Source organism: Bidens hawaiensis, unplaced genomic scaffold (genome assembly GCF_021521415.1).
Source record: "Bidens hawaiensis isolate Kalapana, Puna unplaced genomic scaffold, B.hawaiensis_p1.1 tig00019805_1, whole genome shotgun sequence".
NCBI classification, from domain to species: Eukaryota; Viridiplantae; Streptophyta; class Magnoliopsida; order Asterales; family Asteraceae; genus Bidens; species Bidens hawaiensis.
In genome coordinates, this window is record NW_027493009.1 from 78,095 (window position 1) to 102,593 (window position 24,499).

General features: G+C 32.0%; 1 protein-coding gene across 1 annotated transcript; it reads left to right on the forward strand.

Moving 5' to 3' along the window:
- Positions 1 to 10,294: 10,294 nt before the first annotated feature.
- LOC143559310 (amino acid transporter AVT1I-like) lies at positions 10,295 to 22,476 on the forward strand. The gene is made up of 3 exons (XM_077047928.1): positions 10,295 to 10,457; positions 21,007 to 21,614; positions 21,961 to 22,476. Exons 1-3 carry the CDS (start codon positions 10,295 to 10,297, stop codon positions 22,474 to 22,476), a joined length of 1,287 nt encoding a protein of 428 aa, XP_076904043.1.
- The last annotated feature ends 2,023 nt before the right edge of the window (positions 22,477 to 24,499 follow it).

Below are 24,499 nucleotides of genomic sequence, written 5' to 3' on the forward strand. Positions count from 1 at the left end.
ATTTTTGCTTGTACATTCTCTTTTAAAATGTCCCTTTTCTTTGCATCGGAAACATCTTACTTTGGATTTGTCAAAGCCCAGCTTTGAATTGGAACCAATCAATACATTTCTTCCAGTTATCTCTTTGAATCTTTGTGCTCTTCTTATCACACATGCCATGCACCAACGGATGTCAATCATACCCATCTCTTCTGGGTCGATCTGATCATAATCTTCTTTTGTCATATTGTAGTTGCCAATCCATCCAGCAACCAAACATAAATAAGATTCCAGAACTGAACCCAGAAATTCCATATGTTCCTTGACAGTTCAGTGGTTAGGCACCCAGTTTTCTTCAAATTTACAGCAATGTTGCACTGTAACATATTAGGGTCTTGTGTGTTAGAAGCTTGAGATACTGGTATGGTCCCTGAGTAACTACTACTATATTGTGGAGTAGCAAAAGTAGCAGGTACACTAGTTACAAAGGCTTGACCAGCTTGTTCAGCACAGAATGCAGTGGGAATCTTGGGATTTGAAGAAGCACTTGATTGTGAACCCTTGTAGTATAACCCACATCTTGTGATACAGTGGTTGATTTCATCTTTTTCTTCTTTCTAAGCTCCAAGTCATTAGCTTCAAGCTTCTCGATAAAACTTGCAAGATTTGGACGAGCATATGCAAATGGGGTTTGATTGCTGAACATAATAAAAGTACCCCATTCTTCAGATAAAACATCCGCAAGCTTACCAATGTATTCATACTCTGGCTTGTCAATCTTTAACCTCTTCATTTCATTCACTAGATAACAATATCTCTCAATCAGCTGTGAGAAAGATTCTCCATTAACTTGAGTAAATATATCAAATTCTTTCTTGAGCAGTGCTATTTTACTCTTTCTCATGTCAGGGTTTCCTCGATCTTTGTTCAACAATGCATGCCAAATTGAATAACATGAAACCATTATGCTGCAATAGTTGAAAGATCTCAGTTTTATAGCTTGTTGAAAGAGATTCAACATTTTCTTCTCTTTTAGGAACAAAGCTTTATCCGCATCAGCAATTTGAGATAATCGATAATTTTCCCTATTCTCATTCTTAGGAATAATGTACTCTTCCTAAACAAATGTCCATGTTTCGTAGTTCAAAGCTTGAACATACGTCTCAAACTTGTCGGCTCACGACAGATAATCTTCCATTCTAAGTAGCTTAGAAGGCTTGTTAGATGTCCCCATTTAATTTTCCAGGTTAATGTTTTGAAGTAGGACAGAAGGCTATGACACAAACGCACTTAGGTTTTCCATGAAAGTCAACTTATATGAATTCTGGTCAACGGATATGAGTTCAACGTATAAGTATGAGGTCAACGGATATAAGGATGGTCAACAGATATGTTGTTTAGTCAATGTATATGTATAGTAGCGTATGTGTGCTTCACTTTATAACATATGCGGTGTATATGTTATACGGGAATGACTTATGCGTAGCCCCAACAAATACGGGAAGAAACACGGTCTTGGTATTTTGGTAATTTGAAGGTTTAAATGTTGATGAATTTGAGTGAATTTCTGAAGGGTTTGTCACGGATATGTAAGGAACAACTTGTGAAAGTTTGGAGAACTTTTGACGGTTGAATTTGTAGTTAGAGAGAAAACCTTTGAAAACTTTAAATATTCAAGCTAGTAACGAGCTATAAATCTCTGATACCACTTGAAAGAGGGGTGATGTGCTGATGTATACAACAGTTAGGATCTCTAGATGTTACAGCTTGTATATCCAAGTGCGGAATCCATTGAGATTGAGCACAACAAGTAAATGTTAAGAATATATTTCATTGATAACTTCAAAGCATACAGGATATGACACTTAGGAAACTTTCTCTCTCTAGTCTCTCACTATAACATTCACCCAAAAGTCACTTGAATAACGCATAAGTCCCCTATTTATAGGAAACAACATGTAAGACTCCAAGCCCGTATATGTTATTCAGCGTATATGATATACGCCGCATAACTTATGCAGACTTGTTGACCTATGCGCTATCTTCATACAAATCATACATTTGGCAATTCTAGCCCTATACATCATATCTAATACATCTAAGACTCTAGAAATAGATATTATGCTCTAACATTTCTCATGGGCTATAACCGATTTACCATAAGCGCCATCATTTAAGGGACGTTGGACTATGAACATGTTATATACATGTTGAGTTTGTTATTATTACACGAATCATTTTAATTGTTTGATTAGTTCTATTTTTTTCTCAATGTTTTATTCGAGTTATTTTGTTATGCTTGATTTCAATGTTTCATCAATTCGACCAACGTTTTAATTTGATCTTGAAGTTTCAATTATTTATTCTTGATTTCAATGTTTTATCAATTTGAGACGAATATTTCACTTTGATCTCGAAGTTTCAATTATTCATTTTGTGATTCTTAATCTCAATGTAGCCTTTATTCACATTGATATTTTGTTAGAAATTTTGATTTGTTTAATGAGTCATTATTGACTCCAAGATTTTACTCTATTCGGTTATTAGAGTTTCATTTATTTTACTTACTTTCGGACCCAATGCTTTATCAATTTACGTGTTTATATTATGTTAAACTCAATGCTATGCATATTTACCTTGTTATTCTCAACCTCATTAATTTATTTATTTAGATGTTCATGACTTTAATTGTTTTCATTCGTTATTCTAATTATTTGGTGCTACTCAAGAGTTTCACTTATTTCGTTATAAGTAACATCGTTTATATCATTTCATTTATTAGGACCTAATATTTCGCTTATCCTTGGGGATTTGTTTATATATTTTTTGTTAATTTTGATTTCAATAGTTCATTATTCTTGATTTCCAAGATATTATCTATTGTATTTATTGTATACGTTTTAAACCCACACAACGTGACATATTATGTGGACCATCCGACGATAAGGTAATTATGGGTCGACACGTAATTATCTAATTTCTCGCATGGAAGACATAATAAGTACATTGTGTGCAATAACTCGAAACCTGGAATGATTTTAAAAGACGGTACAAATGAAATATGATAAAGGCATGGTGGATACGACGCTGTACATTCTATATATAAGTGTCCTTGCCATATTCTCATTTGTGACGTCTTTCGGGTCATTCAAAGATAGACGTTATTGTTCTTATTTATATGTATTTGTAAAATTGTTAAAACCTTTAAACAACTTCATGCAGTAGTGGTTTTCTTTTAGTATTTTATTTTTATTTAAATTTCAGGACAAAATTTCTAAAAGTTGTGAATCCTATAACATTCGTTACTTTTCAAACTGGAAAACCCGACCCATCTCGAATTTTCGGTTTTGTTTATCGATTATTATATATATATATATATATATATATATATATATATATATATATATATATATATATATATATATATATATATATATATATATATATATATTTCGTTTCATGATATTCTCAATGATTCACGGTTATCGATTGTCATTTTGATAAGCTTTGTTCAACTATCGAAACACCAGGATTCAAAGTTTCTATTTAAACGATCCTCAAATTAAACGGGTATAATATGAAAATTATCCAAGTGTATAAACTTTTGTTACATTTTTAATGCATCTCAAAGTTCAAGGTTCAAATTGTAATTATACTTTAAATTCTATCTTAAAACAATAGGAAACATGAAGGGCTGAAAGTGTAAATTAGTTTAAAATATAATAAATTAATATATTAATCCCCCAGCCGTCCACCTCCGTCTACGTTTTTCCGGTGGCCGTATTCCGGCGCCGGAAGTTCACAAACCACTCCCTAAATCTTGCGATTGTCTCGTTTAAATCGTTTAACGACCATCGTATTACATGCTAATTAATATATTAATTGTTTTATAATGGCTCCAAATCATCAAAACAATTTCCGTAATCGTCGCAGGATAACATGCCAACCCATTAAACGATTAATTAACGCATATATGTTCCAATTCGTACTATAAAAAGGATTTAAAGCTCAAACTAAACTCATACTAACCTTCAATTTCATCTAATATGCACTCTACATCCCATAATCAACCGTCCAAGTATTTTCTTTTTCCAGCGACCTCCATGGCCGTCAGACTTTAACCATTCCAAGTAATATTTATATGCTTTCGAGTAGTTTTTAACCAACAAACAAAACCTCTAACCTGAATTGGAAAACATGGATTAGAGTATACGATTTGAAACCTAGGTTTGTGTGGGAAAGATGAACTTGAAGGTTGTATTATAAATATATTTGTTTCCACACTAATACTAAACTAGCTTTCTGGTCTACTGGTTAAGTCATAAGTTTGTTAACTTGAGGACCAGGGGTCGAACCCGGGTCATGCCATATTTTGTAGTTTTATTTTTTTAAAACCTTTTCCTTTTATATTAAATAAAAATTAAGATATTAAAAATCAATAAAATCTTCTTAAGTTAAATAAATTAATTTTTATCAATTTCTTTCAAAAACCAACCTTTTTCATATCCGTTAAAGTTTTGAAAAACTCGTTAAATAAAATATTATAATTCCATTGCGTTAACTTTTTCTTTCGTTAATACGCTAACATAATCATATTCGGAAATAAATTATATTTTAAAATCGGTAAACAAAATAATAATTCTCATATAAGTTATTTGTTGAATAATATTTAAATATTATAAACGTTAGCTTATATTTCGTTAATTGTTAATCCGTTAATATTAATTAGTTCGTTAGCTTTAATTCGTTAACCTTAATTCTTTAGAGTTAAAATTCGTTAGTTTTAATTTGTTAACATAATTAGTCTTCGAGATATAATTCCCATTTAAAACGTAAATCATAATATGGTAACTCTCATATTAGTGTTAAAATTATAACAATAAACACCGTTAAAATTTCGTTAAATAGAAATATAATAATATATTTTAAATTGCCATAATATGCTAACCAAATATTATTAAAATAATGCCTTAAAATTTATAAAATCTATAATAAAATAATATTTTCCCCAACAAACTTATACAAATAATTAACTCTTGGTATCCCGTTAGCTAGTTTTTAAATTTTCGTATTTATTTTATTTATAGTTAGAGATGTTCGGTTGCTTCGATTTCGTTATTGTGCTTTCGGTTTATATTACAAATTTGTCTTCGATTTCAAGGTGAGTTCCTTAAACCCCCTTTTTAACTCTTTTACCTTTTGGGGATAGCATGTATATCGTATTCAAATTCTTATTTATTTATTCATTACAAAACTACAATTCGTGTTATGGACTTATGTGTTTATTTGCTTATGTGTGTTGTGCTATTATCCGAGTATGTTGATTGTTATCAACTAGAAAGGACCTTGCGTGCGTTGTGCTATTATCCGAGTACATTGGTTGTCCCCAACTGGAAAGGACCTTGCGTGCATTGTGAGATTATCCAAGTACATTGGTTGTTACCAACTGGAAAGGACCTCACTTGCGTTGTTACACTTGTTCATAGGATTGTACGATTTTATGTATGTATATCAAAACTGTGTGATTTTTACCAACTACTTGTTAGTTGACCTTTTATTTTATATACATGCTACAGGTACAAACATTTGAGGATGATACTTGGAAAAGATATTGGACTTTGGTTATTCAAACCAATGGACAAACTACTTATTGTATTTATCTTCCTTGTTTTCTTGTTTAAACTTGTGTATAGGAATTATTAAACGAATTAATGATAATGTTGTCACGTAATAGTGTCACATGTGTTTTGAGAAATCTGTATGTCACACTGCTTAATCCGGGGTGTTACAGCACAACTGTCATAGTAGCCATAGCCCGTGTTCGTGAGGCATGGTCAACCGACACCATTATTTGTATTTCTTTCGTCTTAGTAACCATCGACCGTGTTCGTGAGTCATGGCAAACGACACCAATTGCTTTCACTTGATTGTTGATACAAATGATATTGATTTGCATATTTCATATATAATATATTTATTATCAAAATCTGGTGATAACTTATTCAACATGTGTTGTTGACAAACCAATTTTTACGCATATTGCTGGATGTTTATCTTGGATGGTTGAAGTTATTGAAAAACTTAGTTTATGTATCTTTAAGGATATCAAAATAAACAAAAGTATTTGATTTATTCGGTTATTTGTAAATTCTTTTGAATATTGTGTACTTTATTTGAATTTAATAAAATAATTAGATATTGTCACTAATAATGTGTTTTGGTGCCTTGGGAACTGTGAACCAACAGTTTGAGCCCCGGCATTCGGCTGTAGGTTGGAGTGTGACACCAACCATATTGTTTATGCTTGTATTTTTGAGGGACCACCACTAGAGGTTGTTATAGTGATTTAACAAGTTAGGAATCATCATTTTGTTGATGACTTAAAAAGCAATCACACAATCTTTATATAGTGTTCTTATTGTAATGGGTTGGCGCACTCTATCTTGACATAAACTCTTTATATAATGAGATATTAAAGAAGTATAAAGCTACTTGGTGTGGCTAGTAAAGAATGTGCTCATTACCTTAGATCAGTGGAGAATTGTGATGACCACTATCTTGATATAGTGTGTTGAAGATGATGGTCACTGCCTTTGAAGAGTGAGATGATCTCTACCATTTAGGGAGACGACTAGTAAAAAACAATTAACTATCGGTGAATCAGTGAGATGACTAGAATGGATTAGTTAACATATACTTGAACATCTATAAATCAGTTGTGTCATCTCAACCCCTCACACTCTTTACTTACTTTCATTGATTATTACAAGTTATGAAATGAGTTTGATAAAATTATTAGCTTATTAAACCGAATTAAAATACATGTAAACCAATTCAACCCCCATCAAACCCCCCGCCCTCCCCCCTATTACTTTTTCAACAGTCCATAATTAGGGTTTTTTTAGATAAAAAAAAGTAAAAAATAAAAATCCTGAAGTTTCACCAGCCATATAATAAGTGTCATTATTAACATTTATATATAGGCCTTCAAATTTTATATATATATATATATATATATATATTTGAAAGTAAGGTCCATACACAAAATCTACTGTTCTACCCATTGCTATTTTTATTCCACCTGTTTGGACGCGTGGTTCTCTATAGTCGTCCCTTGCTGTAGTTGTAGGGCCAACTCATTACTCTACTTGCATGTAATCTGGCTTTCAATTGCATCTCTGTTGGGTATTTTTGAGCATTCGTTTTGTGATTGCCGTTTGTGATCTTCACTTTGGTTCAAGTAAGTTAATAACTTTGGAATTGCTCTTATATGTTTTGTTTTTGTTTTCGTTTAATGTCATAGATAGGCCGCTGTTGTTGTTTGTTGTTGTAGATGGTTGTTTTGTAATGCATACCAGGTGTTCGACTAATCCCCTGGCCTCCTGGTCTCGACTATTCAAAGTTCTGTCCATTTCACCGATACGCAGGCCGTACCATCAAAGAGTGTCATACTTTGCGTCCGTACCATCGAAGAGTGTCATACTTTGCGTGATGTCATCTAGATGAAAATCTTCTCAATTAGAACGAAGTTTAGGCATACCTTAAAGCCGCCAATGTCACTGAAGCTACTGGGGGTCTATACTAATCCAATGCCACAACATCAAGGGGGACAAGTCACCACTCAGGGACCTACACCGGTACAAACTAGTCCAGGACTTTCTGCCAGTGCTAACACCATTCGAGCTTGCACTGCCACTCGAAGAGAGATGCCTGTGAGACCCTCTCAAGTTCTTTCATTCGAAGGAGGTTCTGAGAATTCAAATTTCCGAAGTCACTTTCTTTGTCCCTAGGAATCTAAGTTCCAAAAGCAGACGAAATCACTATGGAACCGGGCCTCCTCGCTGCCGCTTAATTCATTACCAGGAAGAGGCAAATTCGTTTTTTTAGTAAGCCATATTAGCTAGTAAGGGTGGGTTGAAAAGGTAAAGAAGGAAGAATGGATCCGAACGAATGCATGGGCAGGTGAAATGAGCCCTTTTTTTTAATCCCCTCGTCACCTACTAGTGAACCAGGGACGCCTCTCGTTCCTCTTCCCCCATTTGACAACCTTATCTCGTTCGGATGATTCTCTGAAACCCCCTTAACTAAGAGATAGAAAGGCGAAGGAAAGTTCGGAAAAGCCTAGCAGACGGGACTATCAACCGTTTTCTATTAAGACCTCGGCACCCTCCTTACCCCCCCCTACGAAAGATATAGCCCTCTTTATAAGAGGAAAGCTACTAGGTTCCACATCTTAAAAAAGTGCATGACCAGATTGGAAGCACGGAGGTTCCTTCGCAATAGGACAACTCACCCAGCCATGATGCATGAAAGTAAAACCACATTTCAAAATAATTACCTAAAACTTATAGCATTCAATACTCATATAAATATCTTATTAACCTTCAAGACACGACTAATACACTTATTTGTCATACTTAAAAGTATAATAACTAGTGTAAATAAAACCTTTGACCAATTTAAATATCTAATCTAATTAAACTATTAAAGCAACACAAGTTGTTTACATGGCATTTAGCTAGGCATTCCACATAGGATGTCAAGTAGATGTCATGTCACTATTTCCTATTACGTTATGACCCATGACCCGTTTTCCTATTATAACGTATGACCCGTAAGGCTTTATAAAATTTTGAAAAATATATTATTGTGTGATACGAGTTTCGAACCCAAGACCTCATGTTTCAAACCAAGTGTGCTTACCAACTCCACTAAAATCTAATCTAATCTAATCTAACTATCTAACTATACTATTAAAGCAACACAAGTTGTCCACATGGCATTTAGCTAGGCACTCCACATAGGATGCCAAGTAGATGTTATGTCACTATTTCCTATTATATTATGACCCATGACCCGTTTTCCTATTATAACGTATGACCCGTAAGGCTTTATAAAATTTTGAAAAATATATTATTGTGTGATACGAGTTTCGAACACAAGACCTCATGTTTCAAACTAAATGTGCTTACCAACTACACTAAAATGGTAATCGTGTTTAATTTCTTGACTAAACATATATAAATGTGATTTCTCTTCAAGTATAAAACCAAAATTATATTTAATTGTTAACATTTTCATAACTCAGGATATGGCATTGTCGTCTTATATCTCTTTAACACAACCATTTAAGATTGTTCATCGTTTTTCTCTTTATTTTAAAGTATAATATATTTTTATTTATTTTCTTTTACATCAAAACCTTAGTTTTTGTAAATTTAGTTTTTAAATATGTGACAACATTTTGTTATAAATATTATTTTTTATGCACACAATAATTAATATAACAATTTCGGTATGAATATTTTATTTGAAATAAATCGAACATCAAGATTTGGTTTTCAACTTAAAATTTTAGTGCATAATATATCAAAAACTTAGTAAAAAAAGTTATAAATAAAAATTATTATATTAAACAATTGAATTTGCGTATTACATATAATTATTTTTTATTTTTACTATATTTTTTACCCATGTGAAACACTGGTACTAACCTAGTTTTATAATATATCGCATACACATGTAATGTAGCAGGTGTGTATAAACATACATGCTTATCATTTTTGATTGACGTTTCCTGAATTTAGAATGATAAAATGTGTTGGTATATAAATAAACAAAATGAAAGAAAAATATGTTAAAACCACGAGCAGATACGATATTGCAAATGCTATACCTATGCCTATTTTTTTTTTTTTTTTTTTTTTTTGTAAATGAGATCAATGAATCATTCGAATTCTTTTTCACTAAAATCTTTTGAATTCACAGGTTCCATAGTCTCATCGCTTCTTAATTAATGGTTAGGTGTTATAAAAGTAGAAAGAAAAAATATTACTATTCCTTAAGTCATGTAATATTTTATCAAACTTTTTGATTGAAATATGTGATATATTTTATAAATATTAGCATTTTTCCTCATCTTCTCTTACAACACTGTAAGTCACTCCTTGTATTATAAAAACCCTATTTAAAAAAAAAATTGAGGCATAGGTATAGCAATTTGCAGCAGTTATAGCATATTCTTTAGTCTTGTTTATTTATATAACAATACATTTTATAACTCTAAATTCCGAAAATGTCAATCAAAAATGTAAAACAAATAAGTTTATTTATCCTCACAAAATAATTAGTGGTACAATTTGTAAAAGATGAACCAACGTATGGGACCACAGAAAGCAACCTGGCAGGAAATACTCAAATACATACGACAAGCTCCGTGCACTCACCCTTACCCTTATATACAAGACCTCTACCTTCCAACCCTCTGCACACTCTTTGTATTTTGCAAATAGCACTTTTTTCTGTGTGGAATTTGATGGAGGGAGAAAAACTGGAAGATTACTCGGTGACAGTACCTCTACTGCTTAACTATGAAAACAGAACCAAGGCGGCCAAGGAGCACGTAGCCACTACAAATGCCACCGACGGCACTTCCTCCTTCTTCAACACATGTTTCAATGGTCTCAATGCTCTATCAGGTTACTATGGATTTTCCTTTTGTATTTTATATTTGTATTGACTGTATGAATAATTTACTAGGCTGAGTGATTTTGACCACACACTTAATGGAGGCCAAACACCCACATGAAAGTGCTTCTAGGCACCTTCTGAAACTTTGGACCCAGGCTTTCAGTTGGTTAAAGCAGAAAACAAACAAACAAACAAACTGGCAAATTGGCTATCGACACTTTTTTTATTAATAACTTAAGCCAAATTTACACAATATATACTAATCTCCTTCTCTTTTCTTTGTATTTTTCTTTATCTTTATCTTTATCTTTCACGTGTGAATCAGTTTCTTTCCTTACTCTTAACATCCAATCGAAGTTACACAAAGAGTTCGAACTCCATGGTGAAATCCAACATTCAAATATTGGCTTTTGCCTGAGATCTCTATTTGTACAAACACTTCCACAAAATCTAAAAATACATTTAATTAACCATTTACTAAAATTTTATTATTTAAACTTAATGGTTATGTAGAGACAAACTTATGCAGTGGGTAAAGTTTGGTAGAACCTTTTACTATGATACATGTTAATAAAAACGAGTTTTTTTACCTCGCGTGTTACAGTGCGTGGGTATACTATAGATGACTGTTGTAGATAATGAAAACCCGGTACACACGTAAGGTTTGTATCCGTGCGGTTCATTTAATTACCAAAACGATACCAACAATCGGTATGCTAATTCACAATGGATAAAAACAGATCAAAAGGAGTAGGTGATAACATAAACATACAATTAGCGGTGCATCTTGTTGCCCGTTTGTCTTTTGTATTTATATAAACGATAAATTTAATGGTCATTGTTGCTTTTGAATAAAGCTGTAAAATGAAAAGTAAATGCCCTCAATTAAAAGCATCCTACAATATTCCAGCAAGTTTTATTTGGAATACGGCATAAGGAAAGGCAAATGTAACCGGACTGAATTTAATCTTTTTTGTGACTACATGTAAAAGAATTTCTTTATAATTTGCCATTACATCAAGTGATTATCTAAACGTAATGTATACAATTTAGAAAAACCTGTAAAACCATAGTCTTTTAAGTTACAAATAATCTTGTGAATAAATTTAATTGTTAACGTAGTAAAAAGATGTCGAAGTCCAAAGCTAAAAGCTTCCATAAACAAAAGAAAACCATGACCAAAAATACGCAATACAATTGAGAATCACTAATTGCAAACACAAGTATAAATAATGCTCTAAAGAATTAACTAAAGACATTCTTTTGTGAAACAACGACCTATTAGCAAAGAATAGAACAAGATATAGGGAGAAAGAGAACAAATATTTTATTGATATGGATGTTTACAATAAAATACAAAGGAGTACATATATAGGAGAAGAAAACTTGGAGAATAAGTCAATCTATTTTAGATCTTGATAACCATAATAAATAATATATTCATAACACTCCCCCTTGGTTATCAACCTCATACGCTTAGAGATGTTGCCTCATTAAAAATCTTGCTAAGAAAACCCAGTGGGACAAAACCTCAGCTAAGGGAAAAAGAGTGCAGCGCGTATGGTCTACAACTGACAATTCCGGATCAGTTTTGTTGCCTCATTAAAAACCTTACAAAGAAAACCCATTGGGACAGAACTTAGTGAAGGGAAAAAGAGTGCAATGTTGTAATACTCCCCCTCATTTGTACATCTTTTTAAATTGTGAGTGTCGATCTTCTGTGAAAGTTTCCCAAAACTTCGTAGTCAATGATTCATTTCTTGATGAATTACTTATCTTGAACTATCTTGTGTGATCTTCATTTGAGACTTTTGCTTCTTCCACTTGTAAACAAATACCATAAGATCCATGGTTGTGCCGTGTTACATTCCCTGCATTTACAAGACTAACCAAACTTGTTTTGACGGGTTAGTAAAACATAAACTCATACCTTTCATACCTGAAGGGTATTGTCTTAACCCATTTCAAAGTATCTTCATCGTTTAAGCTGAAAGATATATAATAATATATAGCTAAAAGACATAAATGCACATATGCATTTAATGGTGGTAATTCTTAAGCAAGAATTATAATTCTTTGATGAAAAATGATAACATGATCATTTTTATATTAAATATCTGGACATTATTTAACGTACTTAAATGATAACTTTAATCCATATTAAAATGTCTCAACATCTTCTAGATGTAGTTTCATGGATTAATTACGCAGGTCGAGCAATAACTGCATTGTGTTAATGCCTTAAAAAATTCATCATCTAAATGTTCTGCAGTTTCTCTCGATGATGTAATCTACATCATCAATGTAAATTGTGATTGTCGTGAACTTTTAAGAGTAAACTTTTAATTAAAATACTGCTAATTTTATCAAGTGTACATCCCTCTTTGTCAGAATATCCTCTAACTTGTACCATACTTAACCCGACTATTATAGTCTAAACGTATTTTTCTTAACTTTGTAGAGTACGTTCTAGAGGTTTTGATATCAAGGCTTCAAGCATTTATCATCCTTCAAAACTTCTTTCCACCATGATCAATTTTGTATCAACATAAACTCTCGTCATGAATTTTACCACATAAACTTTCAAATTGATCTCTATATCATATGTCCAATATCTATTTTGTACCATTTACGTATTTATTGAGATATCATAATCACCAGGTACAATTTCTTATATTGGTGCACAAAAATAACATCATTAAGATGTCTCGTAATACTTTTAAGCATGCAATTGCTTCAGGAAACTCATCAAGAGTTCCAACTATCAAATTCATTAATGAATACAATAATCATAACGTATTCGGATCCGAATTTGTATACAGCATTCATAGTGTTCCCAAGAACACACTTCATATGATTTTGACAATAAAAACTCATCATGTAAATTCATGTTTCAGTATCAAATGATACATAACTTTAATAAGACGCATATTAATTCTCTCTTTGTATTACCATATTAATAAGATACTGGAAAGTCGTTACATCCACCACCAGAGAATACATCTCCTCGTAATCAATCACAAGTCTTTGCGAAATCCGAGTGCCACCAATTTTTCTTGTATCAATTTGTGATTCGCATAAAGACTTGTTTATCCAACATTTTTACACTTTCAAGTGTATGGACTAACCGTCCGTTAACTTTCCGTTTCACTAGAGAATTTACCTCTGCCTTATTTGCGTCTTTCCAATTTTGGCCAATCATTTTTCATTCGTAGGCAAATCTTAATTCATGATCCTCATCAATTCAAGCGCTTAAATTATATACAAAGGTATAACGACGTCGATTTTGTTTCGATTCCGTACATCTCTAGACATGATTTTGAGATCTTTTTATTTTCAGGTACCTAAGGTTCTTCTAAACTATCATGTCTAATGTCTCTTCAGGAGACCTTTTCACTATACCTCGACTAGACAATTTTCATTACTTGTTCCATTTTCGAGGATTTTTATTTTGGAATCGACTAGTCTACCATGCTTCCGGCATGCCATAGACTTATCACCAATATTTGGCTATCCTTTTAGGTTAATTAATCTTACATGGAGCACCAGCAGTTGGTCACGTGACTAAGCCAGTCACTCTATTTAGGTCAGTTAATTCATCTGGTAATTAATTTACAAATCTTTATAAATGAGTTATATATAAACTTCGTGTTCATACTTCTTGTTTTGAGGATAATAAAGTATACTAACTCATTTCATTTTCCTACTGCTCTTTACTCTCCCCTCATGTTAGAAATATTGATTCATTAAAGTGAATCAATACATTCAGCTATAAATGAATACCTCGTTAATGACTTTATTTATACCAACATATATTCTTAACCTCCTTTGAGGTCTCATCTTTGTGCGTAGTGGTGGATTCATTTTAAAATATACTGCACAACTAAAAATTGTTGATGAGACATATTTGGTTCCTGACCAAAAACCAACCGTATAGAGAGAAAATATTATAACTTATTGGCTTGATGTAAATTATTGAACTACATGTGACTTAACATGTACAGACATGGACTTTTGCTCTTATTATTATTAGCTTTACAACTAATCATTCAATGATCGTCTCAACAAAAGCATCTTGTGTATGAACATAAGCTATATGAAGTTCAACACTTATTCCAATGATTATTAATAACTTGGGAATTAGATTCACCACTATGTCATTCTGGAAAACTATGCTTGCTATCTTTTTAGCTAAGCCGTTACTCATGCGAACTTGAAGTTGCGAGCTTGGTAACCATTTAGACGATGCATCGATTTAAAACACTAAATGGTATCATGTTAGGATATTCATATCCATCATTATTTCTAGATTCTTAAGGATTCGCGACCCACTTTAGTTGGCAAATAATTAACTTCCCATAAGAGCAAATACTACATGCTTAATTATCAAGAAGAACCCTCTTGTTCTTCATTAAATTTCACTTCATCATTGACTTGACATGGGCTAACCGGTCATTCCAATTAATTAAATAATCATGATCCACAAACTTTTGGTTTATGATCATATATGCATTACTTACCTTATGCTAATTCAAGACATAAGATAAAATGCACTTAGTGCTATTGTCTCAAACTATCGTATTATAACACGTCTTTTTTATAATTTTTTTATTCATATGATCACTCCCTTATTTGCCACTTCTTATGGTCAATCTCACTTTTAACATGATAATCATTACAATTATGATAATCCATCTCATTATGACTATCATGACAATTCCTTAACTTATATCCATGATCATTATTTTTACATCGATCAATATCATATTATCATCACATTCACTTCAAAGAATGGAGTATATACAAAAACCAATATACCATCACATTCACTTTAGGAATGGAATATAACCAAACAGATTTCATGGTTCTTCATTATTTTCTCAAACATACGGGCATGAAGCCATCATACCTTTTGTACTCTCTTAGTAAAACTGCTACTCTAGTAGCAAGTTTAAGGTATGCCATAAAATTCTTTTATCCAAAATTTTCTTTATAAACAAACTTCTCTCCACATAACCTCTGATAAGTGGTTTCATGTTAGAGTCATATTAGATTCACTGATCTAACATCTCATGACCTTTTATAATTAATAATGACATGTTCGAGTCATGTAAGATTTATCGGTCAAAAATTTTACCACCTTCTTTAAATCTATAATGAGAATCATGGAGCATGCCACTTCGGGTCATGTCACATATAAGCATATTTATACTCTTTTAGAAGAGCAATAATAAACCATAATTTTAACATGCTTATAGGATAAGCTTTAGGGAGTTTCAAACTTAGGGCGCAGTGCCACTACCTTTAAATAGTTCAAACAAGTAGGTATAATTCAGACTCCATGCCTTTATCTTTAAATTGATTCAAATAACTAACTGATGAAGCAATCAAATTGAATCCGTCAAATAATCAAATTTATTTAACAACTCAAATTTAAATCTTAATAAACTGTTTCATTCAAATCATATAGATGCAAATACAATCAAATCTCATCTCAATAGTTCATCTAAAGTTCTAACTTTTCATTAAACAAAAGGGGTACTTAATTTTTTAAATTAAACTGAATGCTTAGAACTTTTAGAATCAAAAGTACGCATGTACTATAATAAACAAGTAAACCCAAAATTCACGAGATGGATGACATAATGCAAACTAAAAACCTACTATAAGAATTTGACATCAATGGAATATGTTATGGTAGCAAACTAAAAACCTACAATATCTATTACGATGCGCATACTGAGACATGTTGTCTATATACACGTGCAACCAGGAAAACAAATAAATAAATCTTATGAAAAGTCCAAGATGATCATACCATATAAAAGCTATCCAACAGACACTAATGTAAGATAATAATGTAAAAGAAAATAAGGATTTCAATTTTCTCTAGCTGTCATCACACAAGATTAGATAAAATTATATTAACTTGATGCATGTAGAATCAAAATTTTTAAAGCATTCTAAATTATCGCTAGCAACCATATTTTAAATTAAAGAGTTTTCGAAGTTTACGTTTATATATATGGAAGTAGTTGAAAAGGCATAATCTCCGAAATCAAGTTGATTCAAAAGCATATTTTTAATTGATTAAATTATTTTCATGAATATTTATAATTTGATCGATTTTCAAGATATTAAAACCTTTTTTTTTCATGATGTATATGGCAAATTCTTGTTTCTGTTTTCACTTATATTCATAGGTACATCAAGCCGATAAGTCAAAACTTTAATTATGTTGTTCTCCTAGCAATAGTTTATGGTTTCTAGAATATCATATTCACACATACCAAGTTTTCAGTTATCAATTATAAAATCGATTTGTACCTGACGGATGGCGATATATCTACGATCGCTTCGACGATATATTTCATCATAGAGCATACACCCGAAACGACGCATGTTCCGCCACAGCCAAACACTGGTGGGAGTGAATCCGTGAATTAACACGAGCGGTGTTTTCCGTTGTGCGCTGTTGGCGGGAAATAACGGTTCTTCGGTGGCAGATGTCAAAGATTGTTGTTAAACGGGTTTCAAGGGCTTGCATTGGATCTGTCGGAATACCGGTATAAGATTTAATGGATGAACGCTATGGTTTATGACCACAATATTCTCAAACAGGGATATACTGTACTAGATTTTGGAAAGGGTGAAATGAGAGTTTTGGTGTGAGCACTTTCGTGCTGATAACGTGTTGTGAAACAACGACCTATTAGCAAAGAATAGAACAAGATACAGGGAGAAAGAGAACAAATATTTTATTGATATGGATGTTTACAATAAGATACAAAGGAGTACATATATAGGAAAAGAAAACTTGGAGAATAAGTCAATCTATTTTAGATCTTGATAACCATAATAAATAATATATTCATAACACATTCTAATTTATATTGATAATTTGATTTTTAGTGAATTTGTGAGGGAAGGAATCTTTAATTTTTAATATAAATAGAATAAGCATACTTTAACTCACTGTGACTATAGGATGAAGAAAAGGACGATAGTGTAATCAGCGATACATATTAGGGTTTAGTTATTTTATAAAGGCCAATAAAAAATAAGAAGCGTGAGAAATAATTAATTGACATGTGTTAAGTGGAGATCAAAGAAAACATGATATCAAAATAATATTATATATTTTCTCTTTCTCCACATGCAAGTCACATGTTAATTCCTTATCATTTTAAAATGTTTATAATTTTTTCATATGATATTTAAAAAACAAATCACCATAATAACAAGCGTTTTTTTATCTTGAATATGAGTATTTCTTATATAAAAATTAAAACAAAAATTACCTCATTGTGTCTTTTGCTTACCATTGTGCATTTTTTTCGTCATTGTATATTTATGTTTGTCATTGTGTTTTTTGGTCATTGAGTTTTTCAACTCATTATTGTGTTTTTTTAATATACTAATAACACGGTTTTGTAATACTAATATGTAAATATAATGAAAACGACCAACAAATTATCTAATATATAAAACACAATGATGAATACATATTACACAACAACCTGAAACGTAAAACATAATGATTATTACATATAGCACAATGACCTGAAACGTAAGACACAATGACCTGAAACGTAAGACATAATGATAAATACATATAACACAATGACCTAAAACGTAAAACACAATAGACACTACATATTATACGAGGACTTTAACGTAATACACAATGAACATAATACTATTTTTGTAAAATTAAGTGAATGTCATATGTCAATCTTGAACAACAGACAATAAACATAATGCAGAATGACTAAAACACAGTGATGAGTTATAGACAAATGTTGAGCACAAAGACACAATGACGAACAGAATGACATAATGACGTAATTTTTGTTTTAATTTTTATCTTTAATATGAGTACCAATTGAAAAACACAATAACCAAAATCTATAACATAATGCATAAAAAAAACTCAATTAAAAAACACAACAAACAACCAAATAACACAACATAAAAAACCCACTAATTTATTTTTTTTATTTTTATATAACAATATGATGTTCATATTAAAGATAAAAACACTTATTATTATGGTGATTTTTTTTTTAAATGTTGTATGAAAAAGTTATAGACGTTTAAAATTATAGAGGAATTGGCGTGTGCCTAGCATGGAAAGAGAGAAAGTTATCATAAATGGATTATTATCTTAACGTCCTTCTCATCAATTTTTATTCTTAAATTAATATTAATCATTCAAATCTAATTCACCCTTCTAATTTGATTTTGTTTTGTATTTTAACATTATCCTACTTATTAACTGGATTTAGACCGTATAACAATTTAATGCAAATACACTTACTAAAAATAAAATTAAGCCTAGAAGAAATAACTGTTCAAAAAAGACCATAAATAAGGTAAACTAATCGAAATGGAACTTTGAAAACTTGTTTTAATTATGAAAATTTGTACTAATGATCATTAAATTGCTTTGTAAAATTAATTATTAAAAGGAAATTACAACTTTACAACTATACAGTAATTTCTTGATTTGATACTCACAGTAGTTAAAAATTATAGTTCAATGATCGTTTATTTCAATGGTTTGTATTACTACTAGTGGTTGCATCATTTACACCTCCACTCCATTACTCTAACTGAGCACAGTTTGTCAATTAGAGCCAAATCACTATTCTAAGCTTACACTTTTCAAATCTTAGCATACGGGCTGCAGTAATAACAGTATCAATTATAATCAAACACACATGCCGTTAGAAATGCTTAATTAGGTGATTCTGTAACGGTTTAAATTCATAGACCAAGAGTAATTGATTTTGTTTTCTTTTTTAACAAATAGTAAAACTTATTAGGGTTTTATTACTTGAACAAATAGTAAATCGAATCTCATTATTGTTTCACAAAAACAAATCATTCAAAAATCGAATCTCATTATTGTTTCACAAAAGTGTTCACATCAAAACCAAAACATAAACCTAAGCTAGGGTCAAAATTAAAATTGATTTAGCGGGACATGCATGGTAGCTAAATCAACTAAACCAACAAATAAATCCTTACGAAAGCTTCTAAAAAGAAAAAAAAAATGTTTTGAGAGAAGTATCTTTCGCACTCATGCGATTAACGGGTAGACACGTCCAGCCAGAGTAGCGAGATAATCCTCCATCCAAATGCAGTTTCATTCCATTAATTAATTATATTGTCATCAAAATCTCCTGTGGAGCCCATTGAAGTCTTGTGGGCTGAAATTATCCAACTTTATTATTTTTTATACATATTACACGTAAAGGTGAGCGTAATACATAATGAATGGAATACTACTTTCTGAATGTCATATGTGAATCTCGAACAAAAGGGAATGAACGTAATACGTAATGACTAAAACACAGAGATGAGTAGAAAGACATAATGCCAAACAAAAAAATGATGAACATAAAGACATAATGAAGAATAAAAAGACAATATGACGTACTTTTCGTTTGATCTTTTGTTTTCAATATGAGTACCAATTGAAAATATAATGACCGGATGCCGTAACACAATGCATAGAAACACAATTAAAATACTCAACAATGACCAACCAATAACACAATGTATAAAACCCACAATTTTTTTTAATTATTATATAATAATATGAAACTCATATTATAGATAAAACAAACGCTTTTTATTATGGTGAATTAAAAAAAAATTTGTCGTATGAAAAAGTTATGAATTTTTAAAAAAGATGAAGAATTGACATGTGTCTTACATATGGAGAGAGAAAACCAACAAATATGATTATTATTTTTATGCTCTTTTCGTTATTTTTTTTTAAATTGATAACAACCACTCAAATATAAAATTAATAAATTAGATTATTATTTTTTGTAATCCTTTGTATTAGCTGTGTGGCATAAATTTAATTGAGATAGATCTCAAAATAATGATATAGTCCACCAACAAATTGCATAATATTTTATTTTAGCAACTCTATCTTAAAAGATTCGGTTGTTTTTGTCAATATCCATTGTCGTTTTTCGCAAACGCTCCGTCCTTTAAAAAAAACACTAAAACATTTCAATGTAGGCTCCATTTAACAATTTATGTGTTACACAAAATAAACAATTATGTATGTAATAAATGCATTATATGTAATTGTATAAATGGGTTATTAAATGTGTCTAAAATTACAACTAGCATACCGAGACAATGCCAGGAGGCATTTTTAAAGAGAGCCCTTTTTTGGCATTATTTGGATCCCAAATAACTATGATATGATAAAGAAAAGTTTTGCTGAAGTTTGCAAAAATGAATGGATCCATATAACAAAACTGCAAGTAAAAATGTAAAATATATTGGTAAATTTGGAAGACTATACGTAACCAGCCAACCTGCAATTCAAAATTTTCTTTTACTACAACCACCCCGAAGTTTCGTGCTTCTGTGGCGCAATATCTCGCTTTTATATTATAAACTACATCAATATAAGAGCATAAGATTGTAATATTAGGAGGATGCAATAATACAAATGTTCTTACTGAGGCTCCCTTTAAGATGACTTGATGAATCATAGAAATATACTATTAACGGTTGTTTCCTTAGGTGTTGGGATTCTATCAGTTCCATATGCATTGGCATCAGGAGGTTGGTTGAGCTTGTTACTCCTTTTCACAATAGCGATTTCAACTTTCTACACAGGAGTACTCATTAAAAGATGTATGGATACCGATCGCACAATAAGAAGTTATCCGGACATTGGAGACCGGGCTTTTGGTAAAACAGGAAGGATCATAGTATCGGTTGCCATGAACGCAGAGCTTTATTTGGTTGCTACAGGTTTCTTGATCCTAGAAGGCGACAATCTAAGCAACTTATTACCAGAACTTGACATTAATCCTTTTGGGATTCATGTGGGTAGCAAAAAAGGCTTTGTCATTATTGTTGCTGCTATCATACTCCCCACAATTTGGTTAAATAATATGAGCATTCTTTCGTATGTATCAGCAAGTGGTGTCCTAGCGTCTTTGATCATATTAGGCTCGATCTTGTGGGTTGGTGAGTTTGATGGTGTCGGGTTTCAGGAAAAAGGTACGATCATTAATTGGAATGGGGTGCCTTCAGCTATTAGTTTGTATGCCTTCTGCTATTGTGCTCATCCGGTTTTCCCTACTTTGTATACATCTATGAGAAATCAACATCAGTTCTCAAAGGTAATAGCAATTATCTAATATCTTAAGGATTTGTGAACCAAAATATTTAGGTTCAAATATAAATTTAATAATTTCCCTTTTCCCTCTATTTTCTTTTTTTTTATATATTCTATTTTGTATATTGTCGTTATCCATACTTTAGACGTTTACTAGCTCCATCGTTGTTTCTTTCACTCTTATGCATTAATTAGAATTAACTTTTGAGTTTGGTAGTTTCACGCTTTAGAGAGAAAATGTTTTGTCTACTCATTTGTAAATATAATATATCGTCCTAGATTTTGAGATTAGTATAACTTTTTATGATGAGTTCTAAAATGCATTAATTATTATGGGTTCTAAAATGCAGGTGTTGCTAGTGTGTTTTGCCTTCTGCACAATTACTTACTCGTCAATGGCAGCTGTTGGTTACCTCATGTTTGGTTCACAAGTAGATTCGCAGATTACCTTAGACCTTCCTACCAACAAAATAAGCTCAAAAGTGGCTATATGCACCACCCTGGTTAACCCAATAGCTAAATATGCACTCATGGTGACCCCCGTTGTCCACACAATTGAAGAAAATTTTCTGCCCTTTTACACCACGAAAAAGTTTATCATCTTGATGAGAACAGCATTTGTAATAAGCACAGTACTTGTGGCCCTGGCACTTCCTTTCTTCGGATATTTGGTGTCACTTGTGGGAGCGTTTTTAAGTATCACCGTATCGATCATATTGCCAGCTTTGTGTTACTTGAAGATTTCGGGTAGTTACAGGAGATTTGGACTCGAGTTGGGGTTTATTGGATTTATTGTGTTCATCGGGATTTTTGTTGCAATCGTAGGTACTTACACGTCATTGGTTGATATAGCAAGGAATATATAAATTAGCTGATTAAGAATATTTACGGTTAGAATTTGGTTTCAGGTTTGTATGGTGTATGTAATGCATGACATTCTTTACTATAATAATGATTGTTGTGGATTAGTAGGGAAATAGTTAAAAGAGGAAATAAAACTTATGTGTGGTTCATTATAGGAAACTTGTGAGAATAAACAATCTTCAAAAGTCTAATTGTTATCTTTCTTACTTGCTTGAAAACCTTCCGATATTGGTTTATAACCCCTTTTAAATCATATGGGGTTTTCTAGATATTAAGGGTGTGTTTGGGATTTGCTTATTTAGTCCAAAAGGACTTTTGGTTAAAAGGACTTTTATAACTTACGACTTTTGAGAAGGAATTTTTAAAAAAAGTGTTTGGATTAGCTTATGTGGGTCCATATGCATTTTTAACCTAAAAGTCACAAAAAGTCACAAATTTCTGACTTCTCAAAATCAGTTTTTTTACACTAAATGAAAAGTTAAAACCTAAAGTCCTTTTCACTAATCCAAACACTGTTTTCTATTTTCTCATTTTTGCAAAAGTTAAAAAGTTAAAAGAAGGGGAAAATAAGCAATCCCAAACACCCCCTAAATATGTTTACGGCAATCGGGTTAAATATTATTATTAGGTAAATGTTTCAAAACAGTTAGTTATGAGCCGATCTAGCCATGTATTAGACACTCTGGTTTTGGCCGCTAGCCACCACTAGGCTGAAGGCCTGAAGTAATTTCTGAGTGAGCCCGGTGAGGGGCAGCCTAATTATCTAAGAAGGTGTGGAGGCCCATTATGTAGGGTTAATTAGTTTACTAGCTTGCCAAGTTGGGGTTTCTCTATATATAGATTATAACCAAGTAGGGTTTAACCTATGAGAGTTATTGTATTAGGGTTTTTGAGTTATATTTCCCTAATGTAATAAAAGCGAGTTTTACTTTATATTGTATGTTTGTTATTTTTTTCGTGTTCATGATATCGATTCAATCCTTGAATTGGTATTAGAGCCTCGTTAAAGAACCGAACTAATAACCAGATTTGATCACCGTTGCCACCGAAGGAGCCGAAGCCGCCGCCGTGATTAGTTTGGCGACGCAGAACAAGGAGCCGCTGCCACCACCATCGATCCGATCGATTAGGGTCGATAGAAGGTAACTTGGCCGCCAAGGTTCGAGCCGTCATCAAGTTTGTTGACTAAGAAATCGTTCAAACATGAGGTTTGAATGAAGCCGGGTTTTACAACACATCAGAACACATTGTTAAAGTACTCACGAAGAAATAAATCAATGGGAGACAATGTCACACCCCAACCTAAGGCGGAAATGCCAGGGCGTGATCCGATTGCTCACAACTCGAAGATACTATCATAATATAAATGTGACAATATCTACTTAATTATTTTCTTTCAAATGTATACACAATAACCGATTACAACAAAACAATTCAAACAAATAAATATAACAAGTTTAAATCCATGTTTGTCTTCGTTGTAACCCTAAGGTCTTTCTAAGTATCCATCCTTCAACTCAAGCAACCTGCATATGCGTAGAAAATGGAGTTTTGTCAACAAACATGTTGAGTGAGTTTATCACCAATGTTTGACTCCAAAAATAATGTTAATATAATAAATAAGCAAAACGTAATAAATGCGGTAATGAGATCAAACCATTAGCAAGTAAGTTGTCGATTAAACCATTGCCAAGCGAATCAGGCACCGGTAAATCAACCATGAGCAAATAAATAGAATAAGACCGTTGCCAAGCGAATCGGACGGTGGTCAATAGAATGAGAACCCTCTCCAAGGGGATATGTCAAATGATTGAATACAATAACATATAAGCACATAACAAGTAGATTTGACTAATCACACACAATTACACGTTTGCTATTTTTGATATGTATGTATATATAGATATGTATGTATAGTATGATATACGCATATGTCCCCAAAACGTTTGTGAAAATTGAGTAAAATAGGGGAATGATAAAACTCACCTGATTGAATAAGCCAAATGGGAATGTTTACGACAAAAA

Excerpts from the sequence above, each read along its gene's own strand:
- LOC143559310 (XM_077047928.1), top strand. The coding sequence starts at position 10,295 with ATGGAGGGAGAAAAACTGGAAGATTACTCGGTGACAGTACCTCTACTG. Across the intron at positions 10,458-21,006 it reads TGGTCTCAATGCTCTATCAG|GTGTTGGGATTCTATCAGTT; the intron begins GTTACTATGGAT and ends TTGTTTCCTTAG. Across the intron at positions 21,615-21,960 it reads ATCAACATCAGTTCTCAAAG|GTGTTGCTAGTGTGTTTTGC; the intron begins GTAATAGCAATT and ends TCTAAAATGCAG.